The sequence below is a fragment of the Prionailurus viverrinus genome, chromosome D2 (genome assembly GCF_022837055.1).
Source record: "Prionailurus viverrinus isolate Anna chromosome D2, UM_Priviv_1.0, whole genome shotgun sequence".
NCBI classification, from domain to species: Eukaryota; Metazoa; Chordata; class Mammalia; order Carnivora; family Felidae; genus Prionailurus; species Prionailurus viverrinus.
In genome coordinates this window covers 47,691,414-47,712,706 of record NC_062571.1, presented here as the reverse complement: position 1 = coordinate 47,712,706, position 21,293 = coordinate 47,691,414, and the positions used below count along the sequence as shown (strand labels likewise).

Below are 21,293 nucleotides of genomic sequence, written 5' to 3'. Positions count from 1 at the left end.
TATTGTATTTTGCTCCCCTGACCTGATTCACATACTTCCCTCCACATCCCCAAAGGCCAGGGAGTCGGGAAAATGCAATTTCCTTTTGAGTACAGGGCACAGGCACTGGTCACTAGATTGGGACAGCTAGGGCCTGACTCAGTTCCTTGGGCCAGCCTTGATGGTGGGCTTGGGTCTTCCTCCTCTTTGTCTCCCAACAGGAACGGAGAGCCTGGCCCCAAGACGGCATGGACAGGTGCCGAGGGCTCAAGGAGAGACACCGGGACCGTGGTGGGTGCCAAGGCTGCTCTGTTCAGACACGAAGCCCTTGCGTCCCAGTGGTGATGGAAGGCCTGGAAGGCACAAGGCACTTTACTCACCGGTGGAGACCCACCCCGACCCAGAGAAGAGAGACAGGAGTCCAGGACAGAATTTCATCTGCAATCGTGTTTCACTTTTTAAAAGGTAGCCTTTTGTCGATCAGAAAATAGCCTTCAGAGGAAAGCTTCCTCAGTAAAGAAAACCCATTCTATCCAGATAAACATTTCTGCAAGATTGCCTTGGGTCAGTCCTCAGCCATCTCTGCCTGCAGTGAGCTGGAAATGGCTGCTGCGTTGGCACGAAGGTGGAGTTGTTGTCTATACCACGCTGGACCTGGAGGGGCTGGGCTGGGTGGTCTGCTTGCGGGCAGGGCTCAGCTCAGCGCAGTGCAGCGATTCTGGGGGCCTTGGGAGTTTGCTCACTGCATGAGCCAGCCCTTGAGAAGAAGAAGGTGGGCAGCTGGGGCAGAGCAGCCATTAGGAATCCTCTGGACCCGCCCCAGGGGCATAGCCAGAGGAAGCCAGGGAGTAAGGGAGGGGAAGAGAGAGGGGGGTCAGTGGAGCAGATCCAGGATCTGGGAAGGGGCTTGGGAGGGACCCGGTCATGCAAATAGCACCTTCCCAGGGAGAGAAGCCCTTCAAGTGGGGTTTTCTCAGAATCCCTACTTCCTTTGGGAATTTAGGGATCTCACATGGCTAAGTATGTGTTGGTGTGTGTGTGTGTGTGTGTGTGTATTGTTTTGGGGAAAGGGGAAGTAAGTTCTTCTGGGTTTATCTGGGGGTGGGGAGGTTAATCAGACGCAATTCTCAAGAAATGCCTTCTGTGGCGAAGTCCTCTAGGTCGTTGGTGGAGATGATGCCCAGGCGTGAGGCATCTCCCCCCTCTTCCCCCAGGCTTGGGGAAGGAGCATCAGGGCGCTGGCCTGCGGAGTGCCGGGTGGGGTCGCCTCGAGCCCTAGGGCCCAGCTGGAGCTGCAGACCGGCCTCGCGGGCCCTCTGGGGCCCAGGCCCAGCTGCCTCGGGGGTGTGAGGGCCCTGACTTAGGAAGGTGGGGGCAGACAGCTGAGAGGAGCAGCGCAGAGGCATCAAGGCCGTCACGGGCAGGGGCCGGAAGTGGGGGTACAGCATGTAGGGAGCATCCGGAGTATCTGGCGGGGGTGGCTCCGGGGAGCCCCCCTCCGAGGTTGGGATGGAGACCTTGACGTATTTGCCCGTCTCAGGGTCATAGAAGGTCTTGATTCTCACCTGGAGTGGCAGATCGAAGACAAAGTACTCTCCAGATTGGGGGTCTTGGAGAACCTTCTGGGTGGCAGGGTAAGGGGGCAGGGGAGTAAGGGACTGGGATCCCCCAGGCTGCCTCCTGATGGGCTCTGAGAAGGCAGACACTGAGTGGCGGTGGATGGGAGGGGGCAGGGAGCGGACCCCGGGGCACCTGGGTCGGGGCCTCTCTCCGGGGGCTGGTTGCCCTCGTTCAAGGTCCTCCAGGCACGGCTTTTCTTCCAGGGGTTCGCCATGCTTTTCTTGCAGTTGGTCGGTCTTCCTCCTCTTGCTGGCCAGCTTTTTTGCCCGCCGCAGGGCCTTCTCTGTTTTGGGTGGGACTGCAGGAGGCTTGCTGGCGGCCCTCTCCAGCGGGGCGGGAAGTTCTGGCTTCTCAGGGAGGCCTGCTGAGCCGGCGGCCACGTCCAGCATCGAGCCTCTTGGAGAAAGTGTCCTGAGGTCTTCTGCAGGCGGCTCCAGTTGGGGGTCCGAGCCAGCCTCCCACGTGAGGGCGTGGGTCAGGTCCTCCCTGCGGGCCACCCTGGCAGAGTAGGGGCTGGCCCAGGGACTGGTGTGGGGAGGCTCCCCCGGCAGCAGGCCCGGCTCGCTGGGGGCCTGGGAGGCATCGTCCCAGACGCTGCTGGCGGCAGGGGAGCACGCGCTGCTCTCATCCGGGGAGCTGGCATTGGGGGAAGTTGCCATCTCACCGGGGACCAGTCTTCTCCCCGGGGGCCCTGCTCGGGGTGTAGACAATAAGTGACTTTTGAAATCTTGTGTGTGCTCTTCCCAGCAGGTTCCCGGCTGCTGTGGGGGTGGCTGGTCTTCCGGGTCGCCCTCAGGCAAAGCGATGGTGGGGATGCACCTTGGAGCATCTAGCTTCCCCTGGACTGTGCAGCTGTTCTTGCCATCGTTTGCCACAACTCGACGTGCAGCCTCTGGGGGTGGCTTCAGCCCTTCAGCCTCTGCCACGAGTGGAGGAGATGCGATGTTCCCCGTTGGGGCTGGCACCTGCCGGTGGTCCTCTGTGCTCTCGCAGGCCATGTGCTTCAAGTGTGTGCCCTGCGTGTTAGCGGCTGTAGGCGTGTTGGCCACTTCCTGGCTCTCAGGGCCACAAAGACCAGCCTCTTCTCCCCAGCCTGGCTTTGGCAGGTCTTCCTCTTTGTGGCCGCTGCCCAGAGGGTCCTCTGATGACATGGCCTTCAGGAGGGGCAACATGATGGGTTTTATCACGGGGGTGGCCCTGAGGGTGTTGTCTTTAATTGCAAACAGTTTGTGCTTGTTCATAGTGGAAGATGGCGAGGGGGTAGGGTCTCTGGTTGTATCCTTACTTCCCGAGATCCAAGTGCCTCTGAAGTTAGCTTCCTCTCTCGATGCCTTCCTGGGTCTACATCCAGACGAGCTTTCCCCTTCTCCTTGCGACGATGCCCCCTGGCTGTGCTCCTGCACGCACACCTGCCCGTTACTTAAGGCACCGTGCTGTGTCTCGTCTTTCCCTATTGCTTTCTCCTTCTCGTCCTTCTGACTGTCACCTGCACTTACGTCATTCCTCCTGTCTTCCTGCTGGCTCTCCGTGAACCACGTCTTCTGCTGGTCCTCAAAGGAGGCAAAGGACTGGTCTGAAGAGCTGGTGCTGAATTTGGCCTTACTTTTGAAGCATGGCATGAAATCCGATTGGCTGTCACTGTAAAACACATCTTCTTCCTCGGGAGAGAGAGGCCCTGGGGAGAATTTCTGGTTGAAGTTTGGATTCGGAAGTCCTGCCTCTCTCTCGGGTTCTGTCTCTTGAGACACGGATCTCAAGAACCCCTTTTCTAGGCTGGGAGTCTTTGGTTTCTCTGCAGCCTTCCCTGCCTCAGGCTCTCTACTGCAAAGCCGCAGAGACAGGTGCTTCCTGGGGCACTGTTCCCTGGACTCTGGACACTTCCCAGACCTGGTGGTGCCCATTTCCGGTTCTCCATCGTCCTTCTCATAGCTGTTTCTGTCAGCTCCCCCCCCATTGACGGAGAAGGGGGCTTGGGTGATGGCTGGAGGTGAGTTAAGAGTTAGATAGTTGTCCACAGAGGCTGTACCAGGGTCCGCTTTAAGGTCCATCTGGGGACTGATGTGTGACACAGAAGGGGCATCAGCTGCCCTTTCCTTAGAAAGCTCATTTGGAGGGCTCTCCTCAAGCCCATTGGGAAGGATGATCCCATTGCTCACGGGTTCTTGCTTGCCCCTGGTTTTCTCCTCGAGGCCTTTCGAGAGAGGTGAGGGACTGTATGTGCTCTTGACACGCTTCCGTACATCCTTCAGGTTGAACAGCAGGCTAGGGGCTTTGGATTTGTAGCTGTCCCGAGACTGACATTCACTGGGTTCCTTCTCTTGGTACCCATTTAGCTGTCCTGAGGGTGATGGGGTTATCTCCACCGGCTGGCTGTCAGATGGTTCCAGGATATTCTTGGTGGGTATGATGGGGGTCAGAAGCTTACTGATGTTGAAAGGAGGGCTGTAATGCTCGTTGGGGTCCATGGGCATGTCAAGAGCCTCGTTTTCTGGAAACTGTCCCTGGGGATTGTGCTTTGTGTACAAGGCTGGGCCTCTTCTGGTGGCCTGCTTCTTCTCTTCCGATGCATCTTGTAGACTTTCCTTCTTTCCTTTGCCGGACTTTGGTTTCCTCCATGGTGGCTGGGTGGGCTTCCCCTGAAGGTCGGGCTGGGAGCTAGAATTTCCCTCTGTACTGAATACCTGGGGCCCCGAATCCCGAGGTCCCCAGGGTCCCGATGCAGAGAGAGCCCCTGCTGCCAGCCTGCTCTCCTCCTGACTGCAGCTGGCCCGGGCCTGGCAGGGGGAGACTTTGTGCTCAGAGGCCGGGGGCTCTTTTAACAAGGGCGTGTTCTCGTAATGCTTGGGGGCTTTGCTTTCTGGGACAGGGTCAGCAGCCTCCTTTCTCTCGGGCAGCCGTGGTTGGTGGGCATTCCATGACTCAAAAGCACTGTTTTCACTATGAAGAAAGGTCCCTTTGCGAGGCCACTCCTTACCTCTTCCAGACTCGCCCTTGGATGGCTTGTGGGGAGGAGAGGGGAACTTTGACTCGAACGCATTGGCCGCGTTTTCAGGTGTTGGGAGGAAGCTGCTGGAGCTGTGACAGGCCATCTCGGGGTTCTTGGGGGACTCCTGCTCTCCGTGCTTCTTGCCAGGCTGGTGGCTACTCTGATGGGCTCCAGAGACTTCAGCGGGCACCCTCCTGACAGTCAGAAAGGCAGAATCGAAGCAGAAGTTGACGCCACTTTCTGGAAGAGGAGCAAATTTGGGGGGGTTCTTGAGAGCCGGGGGCTTACTGGTTGGGGGCCTGCTGTCACAGCGTTGGCTCTCAGTCCTGTCAAAGGATTTAATTAGCGATGACACTTTAGAAGCAGGCTTGTTGCTGCTCCTCAGGCCGGAAACTGGCACCTCCAGTCTCCTCTGGGCTGGCGTTAGTGGGGGGCTGCTTTTGGGATACTTCTCCTCCCCTTGAACGTACTTGGGTAGCTGCTGGAACGTGGCTGCCCAGCCCGCATGCTCGGTGCCTTGTGACGGTAACTGGCTCCAAATACCGCTTTTCCTGTGGGTGTGGCTCACCGTTCCCTGGTGAAGACTCCCAAACACCTGGCGGGTGATATCCGGGGACAGGGTCAGGTCGGAGTCATGGAAGGATGTGTCCTCTGAGATGCACAAGCTTCGGAACGCCCGGTCTGTGAGGCTGCTCACCTCCCTGTCTGCATCGTCCAGCACACTGCCGATGCTCGAGGAGTCGCTGAACCCGTCCGTGCACTTCTTATTCCCCTGCATCGTCCGCCAGCTAGGAAGACTGTCCCCGGGTCAGCCAGCGGGTGCCTCTGGGTGACGGTTCTAGAGGGGTTAGATGCAGCCCTCTTTCCACAAAACTAGAGCTTCCTGGTGACCAGATGCAATTGCAAAGTGGGATTTTTTTTTTTTTTCTCTGCAAAAGAAAGATGTGCAGGGTATGAACAGGCTATCCGACTTAGCGGCTCCCTGTGAGAGCTACACACTGGTCCAGATGGGTAATGGTGCCTGTGGTGGTTAATTTTATGTGTCATCTTGGCTGGGCCCTCGTGCCCAGTTTTTGGTTAAACACATCTAGATGTTGCTATGAAAGTAATTTTAAGATGTAATTAACATTTAAATCAATAGACCTTGGGAAAAGCAGATTACTTACTCTCCATGCTGCGGGTGAGCGGCATCTCAAAGACCGAGCTCCCCAGAGGAAGGGAGGATTCAGCCCCCAGTCCTTGGACTGTAGCTGCAACACTGACTCCCCCCTGGGTCTCCAGCCTGCCCCGCAGATGTCAGACCTGCCAGCCCCCATCACTGCAAGAGCCAGGTCCTTAAAATAAATCTCTTTCTGTATGTGCACATCCTATTGGTTCTGCTCCTCTGGGGAACCCTGCCCAAGACAATGTCTAAAGTTAAGATGTGTCATTTTTGCAGAGAGGTCTTCCCTGACATTCCATGGGGGTGTCCCCTCCCCACTTTCTCTCACTGTACCTGGTTCATCCTCTTTGTGGTACTGAGCATAATCTAAAGTTAAGTTGCCCATCCCATCATTATACTGTAAGAGCCAGGAGCTCAGGAGCCGCTAGACTGTCTGTCTGCTCATTGAACTTGTCCTGGAGCCACCCCAAGAGGGCACAATCCCCAAGAGCCTGCATCACTGGGGCCCCTCAACTCTCTAAATTGCCCTTGGGTGTGACCACTGGGAGATGTTGGGTGCAGCCTGGAAAGACCTAGAATCCCTGGCATTTCTCCCCCATCCCTGATTCTGGCTACGGTGTGGGGTCTTGGCAATGCTGTGGTCCTCCCTTGCTATGGCCCCTCCCCAGGCCTTGGTCTCTTTCTGGGCCCAGCAATACTGTTCCCCTTCTCCCTGGGGGCTCCTGGGGGCGGGGGGGGGGGGATATCTCCCATTCCTCCTGAATAGCTCCACGTGCTGGGGTCCCTGAATTCTTATGGCCTGTTATAGTCCCTTCATTAGATTTTCTTCTTTTTTAAAAAAAAATTGTGGTGAAATATACAGCACATAAAATTTACCAACGTAAGCACTCTAAGTGCACAGTTCAGTAGTATTAAGTACGTTCATACTGGTGCAACCACCATTCCTCTCCAGAACTTTCTACAACATCCCAGACTGAAACTCTGTCTGAAACGCCAACTCCACTCCCCACTCCCCCCTACTGCCGACCTCAGCCCTGGCAGCCACTGTCTACTTTCTGTTTCTATGAATTCGATTACTCTAGGCACCTCATAAGAGTGGAATCAAACCATATTTGGTTTTTTATGGCTGGCTGATTCACTTAGCAGAATGTCCTCAAGGATCATCCATTTCCATCCTGTTTCCCTGCCTTTTTAAGGCTGAATAGTATTCCCGTGTCATCACATCCTTGCCAGCACTTGTTATTTTCTGTCTCTCTCTCTCTCTCTCTCTCTCTTTTTTGTAGTAGCCATCCTAATGGGTGTGGGGCTGTACCTTGAATTTCCTTCTGGGTCCTGTCTGAGATGCTGCTTCCGCTGGGGACCCTGGCCGCTTCTCCCAAGGTACATACTTATGCTGCCTGGAACAGGCCTGGCCCAGGCAGGAGAAAAGTCAAGGAGCACATGACAAGTCAGCTAAAGTAGCAAGTGTAGACCCTAGCATGGGCCCAAGTGGTGGGCATTTGGGACGGTGAACATCTGGCAGGGTGCTCTGAGTTGTCAGCTGACAGATGACACTGTCACACAGTGGCTTCCTTCCCATCGGCAGTAGAAGCTGGCAAGGCTGAATTCTTCCCTCCTTGGCTGGCTGGTCGGAGGGATAACACTGCCAGGGCTTTAGGGGACGGAACATGAAGATGCGTCCATCAGGGAGGTAGGGTCTGCACACCTTGTGTCCCTGTCCTGTCCTGGCCCCACATGGGGGACAGCGCACGAGGTGTCCTGCCCAGGCCTGAGGCTGCTGGGCCAGCAGCATTGTGTTTCAGTCCTGGAGGCCAGCCTTCTTTGGGGCTTTTTGTTTCCTGTGTCTCGACCACAGCCCTCCGGTGGGTTTCCAGTGTTGACTCATTGGCAGGCAGACCTGGTTTTATGAATGGGAGAACTGAGCGGGCTGTGCTGGAGAGAGGAAGGACCACAAATTTTAGCAAACCCCCAATGCACTCTGCAAAAGCCTCTAATGACGTGCTCCTCAGCCCTGCCTTGAAAATCAGGGCTGCTTCTCCCAGAAAGCATATTACAGGCCTTTTAGGGGGCAGAGGACATCTGCTTCAGCCCTCGGGCCCTGCTGGCTGGCCAGCCTCACTCCTTTCCTCACAGGCTTCCCCTTCTAGGCGGCACGCCTCTGGTCACAGTGGTGGGAGCATTTGGATGTCAGGGAAAGTTCTGGCCTTTCTGATCAAAGGAACAATCCCTGTGGTCTCCACCCTGTTGATGCCCTCTCTTCCTGCTTCGCACAGGGACACACATCCTGGAATGGAGTGTGTTTGTTTGCTAGAGCTGACACAACGAAGTACCACAAAGTGCTGGCTTACACAACAGAAAGTATCTCCTGGTGCTAGAGGCTGGAAGTCCCAGATCGAGGTGTCAGTCGGGTTAAGTCCTTTTGCAGGCTGCAAGGAAAGGGTCTGTTCCAAGCCGTTCTTCTTGGTTTGTAGATGCCCATCTTCTGTGTCTTCTCACTGTCTTTCCTGTGTTTCTCTCTGTCCAAACTTCCCCTTTTTATAAAAGCATCAATCCTTTAGGATTAGAGCCCACCCTAATGATCTCATCTTAACTAATTACAGCTGCCATGACCCTATTTCTAAGTAAGATCTCATTCTGAGGTCCTGGGGGTTAGGGCTTCAACCTGTGAAAATTTGGGGAATACAACTCAGCTCACAACACCGAGGCCTTCAGTTTGCAATCTTGAGGAACGAGCAATGACAATTAAAGACCAATATGCTGAGGATGACCTGGTGGGCAGGACAGTCCTGGGTCATCAATGACATGGCTGAGCGGTGAGTCTGTGCCAGAGCTACCTGCTCTGGATTTGTGTGATTGGGGTGGGGCGGGGGACTTTAGTGGCTTCGACCACGGTGGGTCAAGTTTTCTGGATCTTGAGGTCCTGCCAATACAGTCAGGGAGGCTTCCGGCATCCTGAATGCTCGGGTCTTGGTCTTGGCAATGGCTGTGCTCCGTAATGGTAATACTGGGGTTTCCATACTTCCACATTTACGTGAAAATAGGACAGTAGAGATTTAAATTTAGAATCTTAAAGTAAGCAACTCCCAGCCAATTAAATACCACCCCCATTAGCAGATATTTGTTATTTTTTGAACGCTCAGCTTCCATCCATCTCCTCTGAGTAAAAGCACTTGATAACTTTGGGACAATTTCCTGTCTCCGCTGTGGTTAGTCTTGGTGGGGTTGAAAGTTCAAGGTGCCTGCCGAGATCTCCCCAGGTCAAGAGCAGACGTGAGACCCAGGCCAGGCCCTTTGTACTGTTTCTTCTAAAGTGATGCCGGGATGGAAATGTGCTCGGACGTTCTTTCCAGCGGCAGAGCTGTCTGCTCACTCTTGCCCAGGCTGGGACTTCACCATTCACCTGGAGTCTGCAAGGGCTCCATTTTCCTTTTAATACTCATCTATTTCAGCTGAATTTGCCCAGTTTCTGTTTCTGTTGTGCATGGCCAAAGAACCCTAATTGATTTTGGGTTGTGTCGTAATTCCACACACTAATAAAAGATGTTCACTGATATTTGGAGTATTCAGAAAATACAGTAGTTTCCCCTTATCCATGAGGGATACATTCCAAGACCCCCAGTGGATGGCTGAAAACTGTGGGTGGTAATATCGAACCCTGTCCATACTATGTTTAACCTATGATAAAGCTTACTTTATAAATCAGATGCAGGAAGAGATTAACAACAATACAATAGTATACAATAGTAAATAGAACAATTATCACAATACAATAGTATACAATAATAGGTAGAACAATTATCACAATATACTATAATAGAAGTTATGTGAATGTGGTCTCTCTCTCTCAAAATCTGACTGTACTGTACTTACCTTTCTCGTGATGATGTGAGATGATAAAATGTCTATGTGAGGAGATGGCAGGGAGTGAATGACGTGGGCACCGTGAAGTAGGGTTAGGCTATTACTGACCTTCTGACTGTATGTCAGAAAGAAGGACTATACATGCTTCCAGACCGTGGTTGACTGCAGGTGACTGAAATCGCAAAAAAGCAAAACCATGGATAAGGGGGAGCTACTGTAACCACATTTCTCCTGCCTTGGGAAGAAGAGAGGCCTTTATTCAGATAACTTCTTCAATTCTGATTTGATTTCCCTGGCTTCAGATGGGACAGTCATAAATTTGGTTTCACCCTCCACCTCTCCTTCTTGTCTCCCGATGTCCAGTGGAGCCAGCACAGCGGCTGACAACCGAAAGTGTTTCCTTGGGTTGGTTCCATACCTGTTATGGCAGTGGGGACTGCAGGTGCCTGCCTCGCTGGGTTTTAGGGTCTGTAGTTTTAAAACTTCTTCTCATGCTTGCATTCACTGTTATCATTGCCCCATCTAGAAAGAAGAAAAATAATATTAGTGGACCCAACTGACCAACTGGTCAAGCACATACTGGGTGCAAAAGATGTCTTTAAATGTCAGTAAGACACTTGGCTTTGAAAGCGAACTGTCTTACTGACATTTAAAGACATATATATATATATATAAAATATATGTCTATATAACGTATGCATATATATGTGTATATATATACTATATATGTCATAATTATATTATATATTATATAATTATATATATAATATATTATAGAATATCTAAATATATTATAATTATATTATATAATATATAATATAATATATATGTATATATATAAATACACATGTATATGTATATATTTAATCTGAACTTGAGATTAAATATTATATATTATAAAATATTATATTATATTATAATATATAATACAAAATGTATTATATATTATTATATATTATAATTATAATATATAATATATATGTATATATATGTATATATATAAATACACATATATATGTATATATTTAATCTACACTGGAGCTCAACAAAATTCCAGACATAGGCATTTTTGGTGAAAAACAATATAGGGCCAGTATCTATACCTTCCAATATTCATTAATTCATCTCTGGTCCAAGGAATCTTCAGGAACCTGTACTAAGCTGTTGGGATTTCTAATATGATTGGCGCAGTCGTGAATTATTTTTTGCTAGTCATATCTGACCAAAGGCCCTTTCCCATGTGGATTCATAACTCAGGTTTTGCAGTAAAGAGAATTGGAGTGGCAGAACTTGAATCCACTCAGCAAGCTGTAGCACAGTGTTCGATTTATTGTTGGCAGGAGGCTTGAGTATCTATTTTGACAGCTAAAAGAACCAAAAAGCTGCCCAGGAGAATTCGAAGAGTGTACAGAATAAAGTGTAAGCTAATTAAGATAAATCCATTATGCAAATTTTAAATGCAGACCATTGGGGCTTCCTCAAGACCTTCCACACCTCACAGCTCCTGGATAATTGATCTGGTCCGTGGTAGTTTATTAATAATATTAATAATCATACTAACTCAGATTTGTGGAGTACATTTCTTTGGAGGCTCACAGAGGGCTTTGTGTCTACCACCATCTGTCTGGCCTCATCCCTGACTCCTAGGCTGTCCTTTGTCCTCACACCACGCCAGGTTCCCTATTTCAAGCTCATGCCGTATTGTCACAGGTCACATATCATAAGCCACATATCCCGGGAAGTGATGGTAGCTTCATTTTCTTCTCAACTAGAAAGAAAATCCCCTGAACCCAGAAAAGAAATCTTACTTGCCTTTGTGGACTGAGCTTGTCAACATGGAAGCAATGCTCAAACTAGGCATAGAAAAGAAGGAGCAAGAATGAAGGAGACATTCCACTGGAATGGAGAAGGACTGCTGACCTTTATTAAGACCATCTGAAAAACTCAGATTGACCCTTTTGTGTCACTAGATAGTTGGTCCACTTCATTGCCTGCCACTCCACTGAGATGCAGCTCAGAGATAAGGACGAAATCAGTCCATGTGGCATGTGGCCGAGAGGTAGGTGTAGAAGGATGTGGTGACGTTTATTTTGTGAACATTTAGGGAGACTATCACTCTGCGCTTGGATTCATGGACTCAGTGTGTCATTGCTGCTGAAACACACTTTTTAGAGGCTGACAAATCTGCCCCACTCACTGCTTTGGGGACTCCCTTGGGCTATGCAACATTCATTCTCAGCACCGCATTCAGGAACAGCTTGTAAAACTCAAATCTGTTCGTGTCAGCCTCTTTATTAGAACCCCTCAATGGTTTCCCATTGAGTGAAAATCGGCCTCCTTAACAAAAAGCCTTCCTTTCCATCTTCCTCTTGAACTATTTCCCCCCCTTGGCTTTCCAGAGTGTGCCTCAGAGCCTTTGCACACATTGTTCCCTCTCCCTGGAATAATTTACTTTCACCTTTTCCCTATTACCTGCTTAACTCTTACATATGCTTCCGAATCCAGCTCACGGGACCCTTCAATAAGGCAGCTTCTTCAGGCTATTTTAAGTCTCCCTGTTATACGCTTTCATATCTGGCCATACCCACTCCTTTGCAGTAGTTAATATAATTGTACTTAAGTAGTTAACTGGGCGATTATTATTTAATGCTTGTCTTTACTGATAACCTGGGGGCTTCTCTGTGGCTGTGTCCCTGTCTGGCTGGCTCTCCAGGCTACCCTCAGGGAGCATAGTGCACAGCGCAAGAAATATCTGGTAAATGAGTGAGCAAATCATTTTACCTCTGTCATATTATTCACACTGCTGACTGGCTCAGCAGGACTTATTTTATGGGAAGTCAATTATAATTCGATTAATTCCAGAATTATCACAAATCTCAAATTAGTGAATTTGAATTCAAGTGGACTTAATTTACTTTTTGATTCCCAGCCCTAAAATATGTAAAGTCTGCCTGTGGTAAGAGGTGGGAACAGGTGGAAGAGCTGTCTTAGAGACGGCTCCCAGGCTGGCACGCTGGAAGGCGTCCATTTGCACCATGGCATATACCATTTAAGTTAGGATTGAGTTTCAGGTTAATCCGGGAGAAGTAAGAAGCAACTTCATGAGCTCTCCATTTTCCCATTTGTCTTGTTAATTGCACTCAGGGCTCCAGTTGGGGGATGACTTTGATTCCCTCCGGAGGGCCAGCATCCAGTAAATATTTGTTGAGTACATTAACTGGGGTGTTGTTTACGGTCACATCACAAATAGTCATTAACTGATACATTATCTAAATCATGGGTGCCAGCAGATGACATGTTGGCCTCTGCCCTGTGTTGTACAGGCCATCCTGGAGAACACCCACAGCACTCTGTTTTCTGGTCCTCCCGACACTCCGCCTGCTGATGCCAGATGCTGGGAAAGCTGGCATCGGGTAGAGCGGGTTCTGCAAAGCATCAGGATGCACAAGGGGTTTGGGGTACCCCGGCAGGAAGTAGTGGACTAGACTTTCCCGTTCAGCCGCTGGGGCGGGGTAAAGGGGCTGGTGACACATCCATCTTGAAGACTTGCTTGGTGGGGGAACTGGGGGCATGTCTGCACCCCTGTGGCCTTCAGCCTGGGAGAGTTAACACTTGAGGATGTATTTTGTTTTTTCCTTATTGCCAGGCTCATCTTTTGGGGTCAGAATACCTATCAGACAAACCACATCTGAGTGTGCATCCTCACGAATCAGCTTTTTATCCTGACGTGCAACGAAATGCCCTCTGCACAGTCATCACTAGGTTCTGTCTCTTCTGAAATGTTTTCTCGTGTGGTGCTGTTTTCTGTGCCACACTGCAGGATGCTGTCGAACCATCGTGCACTGGAATATGCCGACTTCTGCAGATACAGTTTCCTCTCTTCTGGTCCCTTACAAATGCCTCTGCGCGACCCCAAAGGCCCTCTTGGTGGCAGAGCTGGGGCTCTCCCCATGCTCGCCTCTCTCCAGGCCTGCGGTGCACTGATGAAGGAGCAGTAGGCCCAGGTGACTCTTGGCTTGGCTCCTTGGAGTCCTACTCTCGCTGCTGGCCATGTCTGTCTGTGTCCCCCGGCCACTGACTGCTGACTGCTTCCTCCTCAGCTCTCCTCTTCCTTGTAGAGTTTTTTTTTTTTTTTTTTTAACGGCTTTATTCCACTGTATCTGCTGTAAATCCATCTTTCCAACAAGGTCTTGAGCTCCTTGGAGTGAGAGCCCCGACCTGGTTCGTCTTTGAGAGGATCGCTGGTGCATGGTGGTCACTTGGCACTGTTTTCAGCTGCTGCAGCTGAACGCGCTTCCTGGCTCGTAAGGGTGTGAGGACCGAGGCTTGCTGCAAGTGTGTGGTGTGGTCGCAGGAGGGCCGAAAGCTCTGCCACCCCGCGGTCTCCTCGCCTCCCACCGGACTCCTGGCTGGAGCCCGCCCAGGCCTGAGACGACACGCAGCCCGACTTCTGCTGGTCTGTCCCAGGCAGTGTGGACAAGAAGTGGCTGGAGGAGGGGACTCGTACCCCTCGCCCTCTGCACGCCCTTCTCCAGACGCCCTACATACCGCTACTCATCCCAGCCCTGCGGCTGAAGAAGTGTGACAGGCCCCCAGAAGCGGGGCCCCGCTCGGAGGCCCCAGCTCCAGCACCAGAATCGTCCGGGTGGCTGTGTGCTATCGGCTTCGTTTCCGAGATGAGACCATGGAGCCTCAGAGAGGTGAAGCGAATATTCCCTGCCACACGGCTGGTGAGAGACAGAGCTGGGCGTAGGACCCAGGCCTGTGTGTTCCTAGAGTCGGACACAGAAAGGGAGGGAGGAACTGCCAGTTTGTCATGGCTGGGTTGCCAGACTGAGCTGATTAAAAATACAGGACACCCAGGGAATTTGAATTCCAGGTAAACAACTGGCTTAGTATGAACGCGTCCCGTGTAATCGTTGGGATACACTTTGTATCAGAGTTCTCCGTAAAATTAATCATCACATACTTAAGTTAAAAATACGTGTTCATTGTTTACCTGAAATTCAAATTTCACGGGACATCCTGTTTTTTATCTGGCAACCCAAGGTCCTCACGACTTTTGGAACCCAGAGCGGGTCACCCTCGGCGGAGGCCAACGCAGTGAGTCAATACAGGATGACTCATGTCTGCACGTCACCCTGCAGTTCGGGACACATGTGTTTGATTCCCATCATCTCTATGAGGTGGGGTGAGCGGGCCTGAACTGTCACCATTTTCTAGGTGGAGAAGGAAAGACACAGAGAGGTGCAGAACGTTGTTCGGTGTCACACAGCCTGTAAAGAAGAGAACCGAGGCTGGGATTCAGCTCAGGCTCACCATCACTCCGCGCCTCCTCCAGGAAGCAGTCTTGACCCTCTCTCTGGTCCCTGGGCTGGGGCGCAGATGGGCGTGTCTTGGGCTCGTGGGCTGCAGTTCAAGGGGGGATCGAGGGCCGGGATGGAGAAGAGGAGGGTTTTTGTTTCTCATCACCTCCCACGGATCTTCTCAGCTGCAGTTTTCGTGAGAACCACAGGAATGGACGTGCTGATTCAGCTGGTGAGCAGAGGTCCTCCCTGTCGGGGAAGGCAGACGGCAGGCAGGTTCGGGTGGGCCTTGCAGAGCCAGGAGGGATGCTCTCCAGCTGCTAAGAAGGCTGTTTCGTTCTCCTCTGGTTCCTGTCTTTGCACAGGAAGCCATTGGGGTTTGCTTTGCTGCTGGGTTTGACCACTTGCCTGTAGTGTGGTTTTTTTGAGCCCTGGCTCTTTGGGTGGATTTAATTACCTTAATTGAATGGTGTTTTCACTTCTCAGCAAAGTGGAAGCAGGAAGCTGGTGGAGATGACAGGGGTTGGCTTTATCACACCCAGAAGGCCCTAACAAATCGGAATTGATTCTTCTTGGTATTCTTTCTGGGTGGTTTTTTGAGTGTTGAGGTAGGCATGCCTTGAGGAGCAGTTCAGCGTAGCAAACACGACAGCCCCCCTATCTGTGTGCTCACGGGCCTTGTTCTAGTCTGTGAATGCACAGACGGCCCACAGGCAGCCTTCCCCACCCACCCCACACCAGGCCAGTGCCTTGCTCTGGACCCCTGCCCAGAGCCAAGCTCTTTGACCTCCCTGTGCCATTGCCAACAGCCCTCCCGCTTGGCAGTTTCCGAGAGAACGCGCTTGTCTACATCGTATATTTTACAAGGTGAACGAGGGTGGCAAAATCGACTTCCTCAGTTAGGGTCCTTCGGAAGGGGGAGCAGGGCACGTGCCTGTGTTCACTCATTCCTCACTAAAACCCATCATCCCGCGCCTTACAGATGAGGGAACTGAGGCTACCTGGGTTACTCGCTGTGTCCTAGGGAGTGCTGGAGCTGGGATTGCGAATCTTTTCTCCAGGGCCCTGCTTCCTGGCCCCATGATGATTCCTCCTCGGCTATCCCCAGTGTGATGATTGCTCTGTCCTTTTAACTTTTGGAAATTAGAAATTTCAAGGTCATTACATTGTGCTGGAAGAAAACATGGGTTCTCATAAAGCAAACTTGAAGGTCTTTCATGCAATCATTCGCTTGACAACTATCCCCAAAGCCCTACTGTGTGCCACCCTGTTCTGGAGCTGGGGATATGGCAGTGGTAGGACTGACCTGGGCTCTGCCTTGTGGAACTCAGGTGAATCTCCAAGGACACGGGGCCACATATACCTCAGATTGCCTCAGATTGGCTTCCGTTAGTCAGGGTCTCTCATGCATGGAAAATGCAGCTTTGATTTGTACACGGGTCATTGTGCATCTGGTTTGGCCATTTTGGTTCCAATGGTCTGGAGTGAGCAGGGGAAGAGGGTGGGCCTACATTCTGGCCTGGTTGAATGGCCCCAGCCTAGGAACTAGACCTGGAAAAACAAAGGCTCTCAGACTGACCCCACTCTCTTGTGCCCTGGGAGAGGACAAGCCTGGCTTCCTCCAGCCCCAGGAATACAGTGTGCAGGAATGCACCAGGGGCCCCAACGGCAGCACTGGCCTGGCCTGTGTCTGAATCTTCCCTGAATCGCATCACATGTGTGAGGGGTTTCCAAGCCCTGCAACATGTAGGAGTCCAGGAATCGCAGGGAACGTGACTGGAGGAACCAGCTTGGCCAGGCTCGTTGGACTCACAGAGCCAGTTGTGAGCAGGTGAGCACAGCTACTGTGGGCATTCTGCTGCCCTCAGGAGATAGCAAGGGAGGAGAGAGGCTTTCTCCCTGGAGCTCAGCTCAGTCTGAATCGAATTTCCTTCCTGAGTCACCAGTCTGCCGTGTCTGGACGGGACATTTCCTCAGGGGCCTCTGAGCATTACCCATGTCTGCAGCTAGAGGTCAGGGAGCCTGGCATAAGGAAGGCCAGGCCTGGTCTGAGTGCCCCACATGCCCAGTGGAGCTCCCAGTCGCAGGATAATGGGGGAGAAGCAAGATATAGAGGCCAGGGGAGGAATGAGAGAGGTGGAAAGAGGGGCTGAGTTCAAAGACCCAGCAACTTGACCCTGCTGGCTCCTGTTTTGTTCCCTGGTTGTGTGACCGGGGGGCTGAGTAATGTTTAACAACTGGCTGTCCAGGGCAAAGTTCCTGCTTTGTAGCACCGGCTGATTTCAGTGGCTGACACCCAACTGCTGACCCAGTATTGTGGCAATTGGTCTGACATACAGATAGTGGACCATCCCATGTACGGGGGCTCCGGGAGCCTCTGGATTCTCACTTTGATAAGGATCCTTGGGCAGGGATCTCGCAGCCCTGTTTCTGACCATTTCTGGTGGCCGGCCACTGTCGGGGAACACTCCTTGGAGTTCCCAGTGGCCAGATGTGCTAGACTCAGCCAGAGCTGTTTTTGGACACCCCCTTCCACCAGCAAGGAGATCAGGCCTGGCATCACTGGGCTTTGAGAAGTGGATCCACCAGGTGCTCTCGGCAGATGGCCTCAGTGGACAGACCAAACCCAAACTCCAGGGGCTATACTGACCATCAGGCCAGGGCAGGGCAGTCTCTGGAAGGGGGACACACAGTTCTTTCAGAAACACAGGGGCCACCAAAATGGTGGGTCCACCTGGGTCTTGTCCAGGCTCTGGTGCTCGTCTACATGCCCTGGGTATAACCTCGGCTAAATTACAGCAAGTCTTTGAGCCTCAGTTTTCTCATCTGTAAAATGGAGCCAATGTTATGCACCTGTGTGTAAATAACGGGGGTTCTCAACCTTGGCACTATTTGCTGAAGTTCCCTGGGGCAGATTCGGCACTGGCTGAGAACTGCTGTTGTGGAATCAAGGAGAAAACATTAGCCCAGCCACTGGAACATCATTTGTTCATTCATTCATTCATCCATTCATTCATTCATACCTTCCACATTTCCAAGAACGTCTTGCCCTGAATTCTGGAAACGGTAGGAACTAAAATGAGCTAGCAATCAAATAGGCAGTTCTAGACAGTAGAAAGAGCTGGAGGCCTGGTACCAGGGCAGGGTTGTTCTTGAGCAAGTCACTTCTACCTATTTGTAAAACAGGAACCATAAGAAACAAACTGGCTCTGCCCATCCTCTTTGGGCTGCTCCCCACACTGGAGAGAGCTGAGGAAAGAAAGCGTCCTGAAATTGGTCCCTGAGGCAGTCACTACCTGAGTCCCCAGGTGATTAGTGCCACCCGACTCCCCAGGTCCTGGGTCCTTCCCCAGCCAGGGGGAGGGACACCGCCCCAGGAAGAGGCCCAGTGAGCCCCAGCCACCACAGAACTGTGTTTTACCTTTTGGCCACTGGGCATGAAGGGAGCTATGTGCGTGCCTTTCTCCACGTCTCCCAAGAGTGGAGGTTTTTGACACCTGCTTGTTTTTCACTCAACACAGAGTAGGAAATACACTTCCCTCACAGCACAGAACCTGCTCAGAGACATATCCAGTTGACCTTTGAGCAACATGGGTCCACTTATACGTGGCTTTTTCCATAAATACAGTATAGTACCATACATGTGTTTCCTCTTCCTTATGCTTTTCTTAATAACATTTTCTTTTTTCTAGCTTCTTTTATTGTAATAATAGAGTACAGGCTATATATGTATTCGACTGTTTATGTTATCAGTAGTTAAGTTCTGGGGGAGTCAAAATACACGGATTTTTGACTGCATGGGGTGGACATTGGTGCCCCTCACTGCCTCGTTATTCGAGGGCCAACTGCAGATCAAGGAAAATTCAGGAAGCAAAATTCACTCTGCTTATCTGTACTACTCTGATACCTTCTGTTCTATCCTTCTATTTAAAAGAAAACCTATTTGCAATTTGGTAAGTGATTTTTATACCCAATGAGTTCTGATCTGCAGTGTGTTTTATAAACTACTCTGGATCAGTAATTTCAGGCATTCCGGGTTAGGCTCACTTGTAGTGACGTTGGGCCTTCCTTTGGATGGAGAGGTGGAGAGCTGAGGCACTTGCTGTGCCTGGCAAGGTCTGCCCAGATGCATGTGGGGGAGGGGAGGAGACCATCTCAGGTGGTGGGTTTATAGGCCAGGCCTTGCCCTTGCTTCGGCACTGTGTCCCTAGTCCCTGCACAGTGCCTGGGCCTTTGTCAAAGGAGCAAGTGAATCAATGAATAAGAGACATCCCCCTGTACTAAGTGCCTGGCATAGGACAAGTACTTCATATACCCCAATATTATTGATTAATGTTTATTATTATGTAATTAATATTTGCAACAACCTTGAAAAGCGGCAATTACTCTTGTTCCTTACAGAGGAGGAACCTGGAGTCTAGAGAAGTTTACTGCCTGAGGGTGTGGGGTTTGAACCCAAGGCTGTTGGGAAGGAGAGAGTGCCTACAACCGGCATTTAAAGGGGGTTCCTCCAGGAGCTTCTGAAATGCCTCATGGAGGCTGAGGAGTTCTGCTCAGGACCATCCCACCCCTGGCCACCCGCAGCCCCCACTCTCCTGGTTCTTGCCCTCAGGTCTCCTAGGAGCTCATCTCACGACCTTGGGTCACAGGATGTCCTATTGCCAGCACCCCATCACACCTGAGATTCTGTGTATGGTGCAAAGGCCGTGAAAGCCTGCCATGCCCCTTACTGGCAAGCATGGCTCTCTTGTTATGAGCTGTGGAGTCAGGCACACCAATAACCTGATTATACCCAATAACCTGAACTCCACCTTGGGGAGCCTTGTCCAGAGAGGAGGCCCCTTCAGCGGCTCCCAGAGAAAAAAACACTTGGATTTGTTGGGAGGAGGGTGTCCCTCGGCACCCATCCTGTCTCCAGCCCCTGGGAAGAGAACCAGGAAGTTTGGGAGAGGGCACCCCATGAAAGCATCCCTGGAGCGTTCCAGGTTTGGGCAGGAGAGGAGGTTCTGGGCAGGGCACCCAGACCATGGGGTCAGGGGTGCTGCAGCGTTCACCCATCTGTAAATCAGAGCCATGGGGCTGGGTGGCAGAAGCAGAGAAGCAGAGCTGGGAGAGCCTTCTGTGAGCATCAGCACCCTGCTGGACAGTTCCAGGTGTCTGCCCCATTTATGCAGCTCCTGCTACCCACCACACACTTGGTATCCACGGTCTTGCTCAGTGGTCACAACCAGAGGCAAGCTAGGCAGGGTTCATGCCAAAGGAATCTGAGGTGGGAAAATTGAGGGTCAGAGAGGCTGAGGAACTTGCTCAAGGTCACACAGCGAGAGAGCACCAGAGTTGGGATTCAGACTCAGGTGTCTGTGCTACCTGACTCTGCCCTTCCTATGCAGCCAAGGCAGAGAGAGTCTTTGGGTTTCTGGGGGCTTCCATCTGCCATGGTGTCCATGCAGAGTGGGAAGTGGCAGCAAGCTTCTCTCTTAGCACCTTCTCTTCTACCTTCTATGGCCCTCCTCTTCCCATCAGGGAGCATCTGCTTTGGCAAAGCTAGACCTGGCTGTCCTTCAGGGAGCATACTGGAGGGCGCCATATTCCCTGTCCCTGCACAGCCAGGAAGGCATGACTTTATGGGATGGGGGAGGGGCCTTGCCTGGAGAATCAGGAAGTCTTAAACCCAGGAATTCCTAAACCCTTAAACCCCATGCGCACGTGCACACACACACACAAACGTATACACACACACCAGAGCTTGGCTGTCCCTGGCCTTCTCGCTTTCTGCTGGGGGTTGGAAGTAGATGGCAGATGCCTGTTTGGTAGATGACAGCTGTCCTTTCTCCCAGGGGCGTGGCAGTGGAGAGCCCAGCTCCTCCAGGGAAGGAGAGACAACTTCCTTGCCATGAGGGACTGACAACCATCCCGCCTTCTTCATGGAATCCCTCATGGGATGCTTTACAGTGGCAAGAAAAAGAATTCAGATGTGGCCACCCAGGTTACCCTTCTAAACATGAACCCTGAAGAATGTTCTTCAGACAAAGTTATTTAAAACCACAGCTCCAGTCGATGTGAAAAGATCAGCTTCTTGGAGCATTTCCTACCATGTTTGAGAACAACGTGGGGACCTTGTCCCCTTTCCTTCCGTAAGGCAGGGGTCCTTCTCAGGGCCCCAGAAGGCTTGTTGGAGTGCTGGGCCCCACCCGGGAGATGTCGACTCGGGAGGTGGGGGTGGGACACTGGGGATGCTGGTGCTGCTGGTCTTAGGACCACACTAGGGGCACCGCTGCCCTAAGCTGGAGACTGTGCCCCTTTCTGGGAGGTTGTGTTGATAAGTCATAGCTCTTGGGCCACTTGGGCCACATGGGTGTCAACCCCTGAGGTTTGGACT

General features: G+C 51.6%; 1 protein-coding gene across 1 annotated transcript; it reads right to left on the bottom strand.

Moving 5' to 3' along the window:
- Positions 1–405: 405 nt before the first annotated feature.
- Positions 406–16,777, bottom strand: CD2H10orf71 (chromosome D2 C10orf71 homolog). Its single transcript, XM_047825625.1, has 3 exons — positions 16,221–16,777; positions 10,027–10,130; positions 406–5,514 (listed from the first exon to the last, which is right to left on the bottom strand). The coding sequence occupies exon 3, from the start codon at positions 5,361–5,363 to the stop codon at positions 1,107–1,109; it is 4,257 nt and encodes a 1,418-aa protein (XP_047681581.1). The 5' UTR covers positions 5,364–5,514; positions 10,027–10,130; positions 16,221–16,777; the 3' UTR covers positions 406–1,106.
- Positions 16,778–21,293: the final 4,516 nt, after the last annotated feature.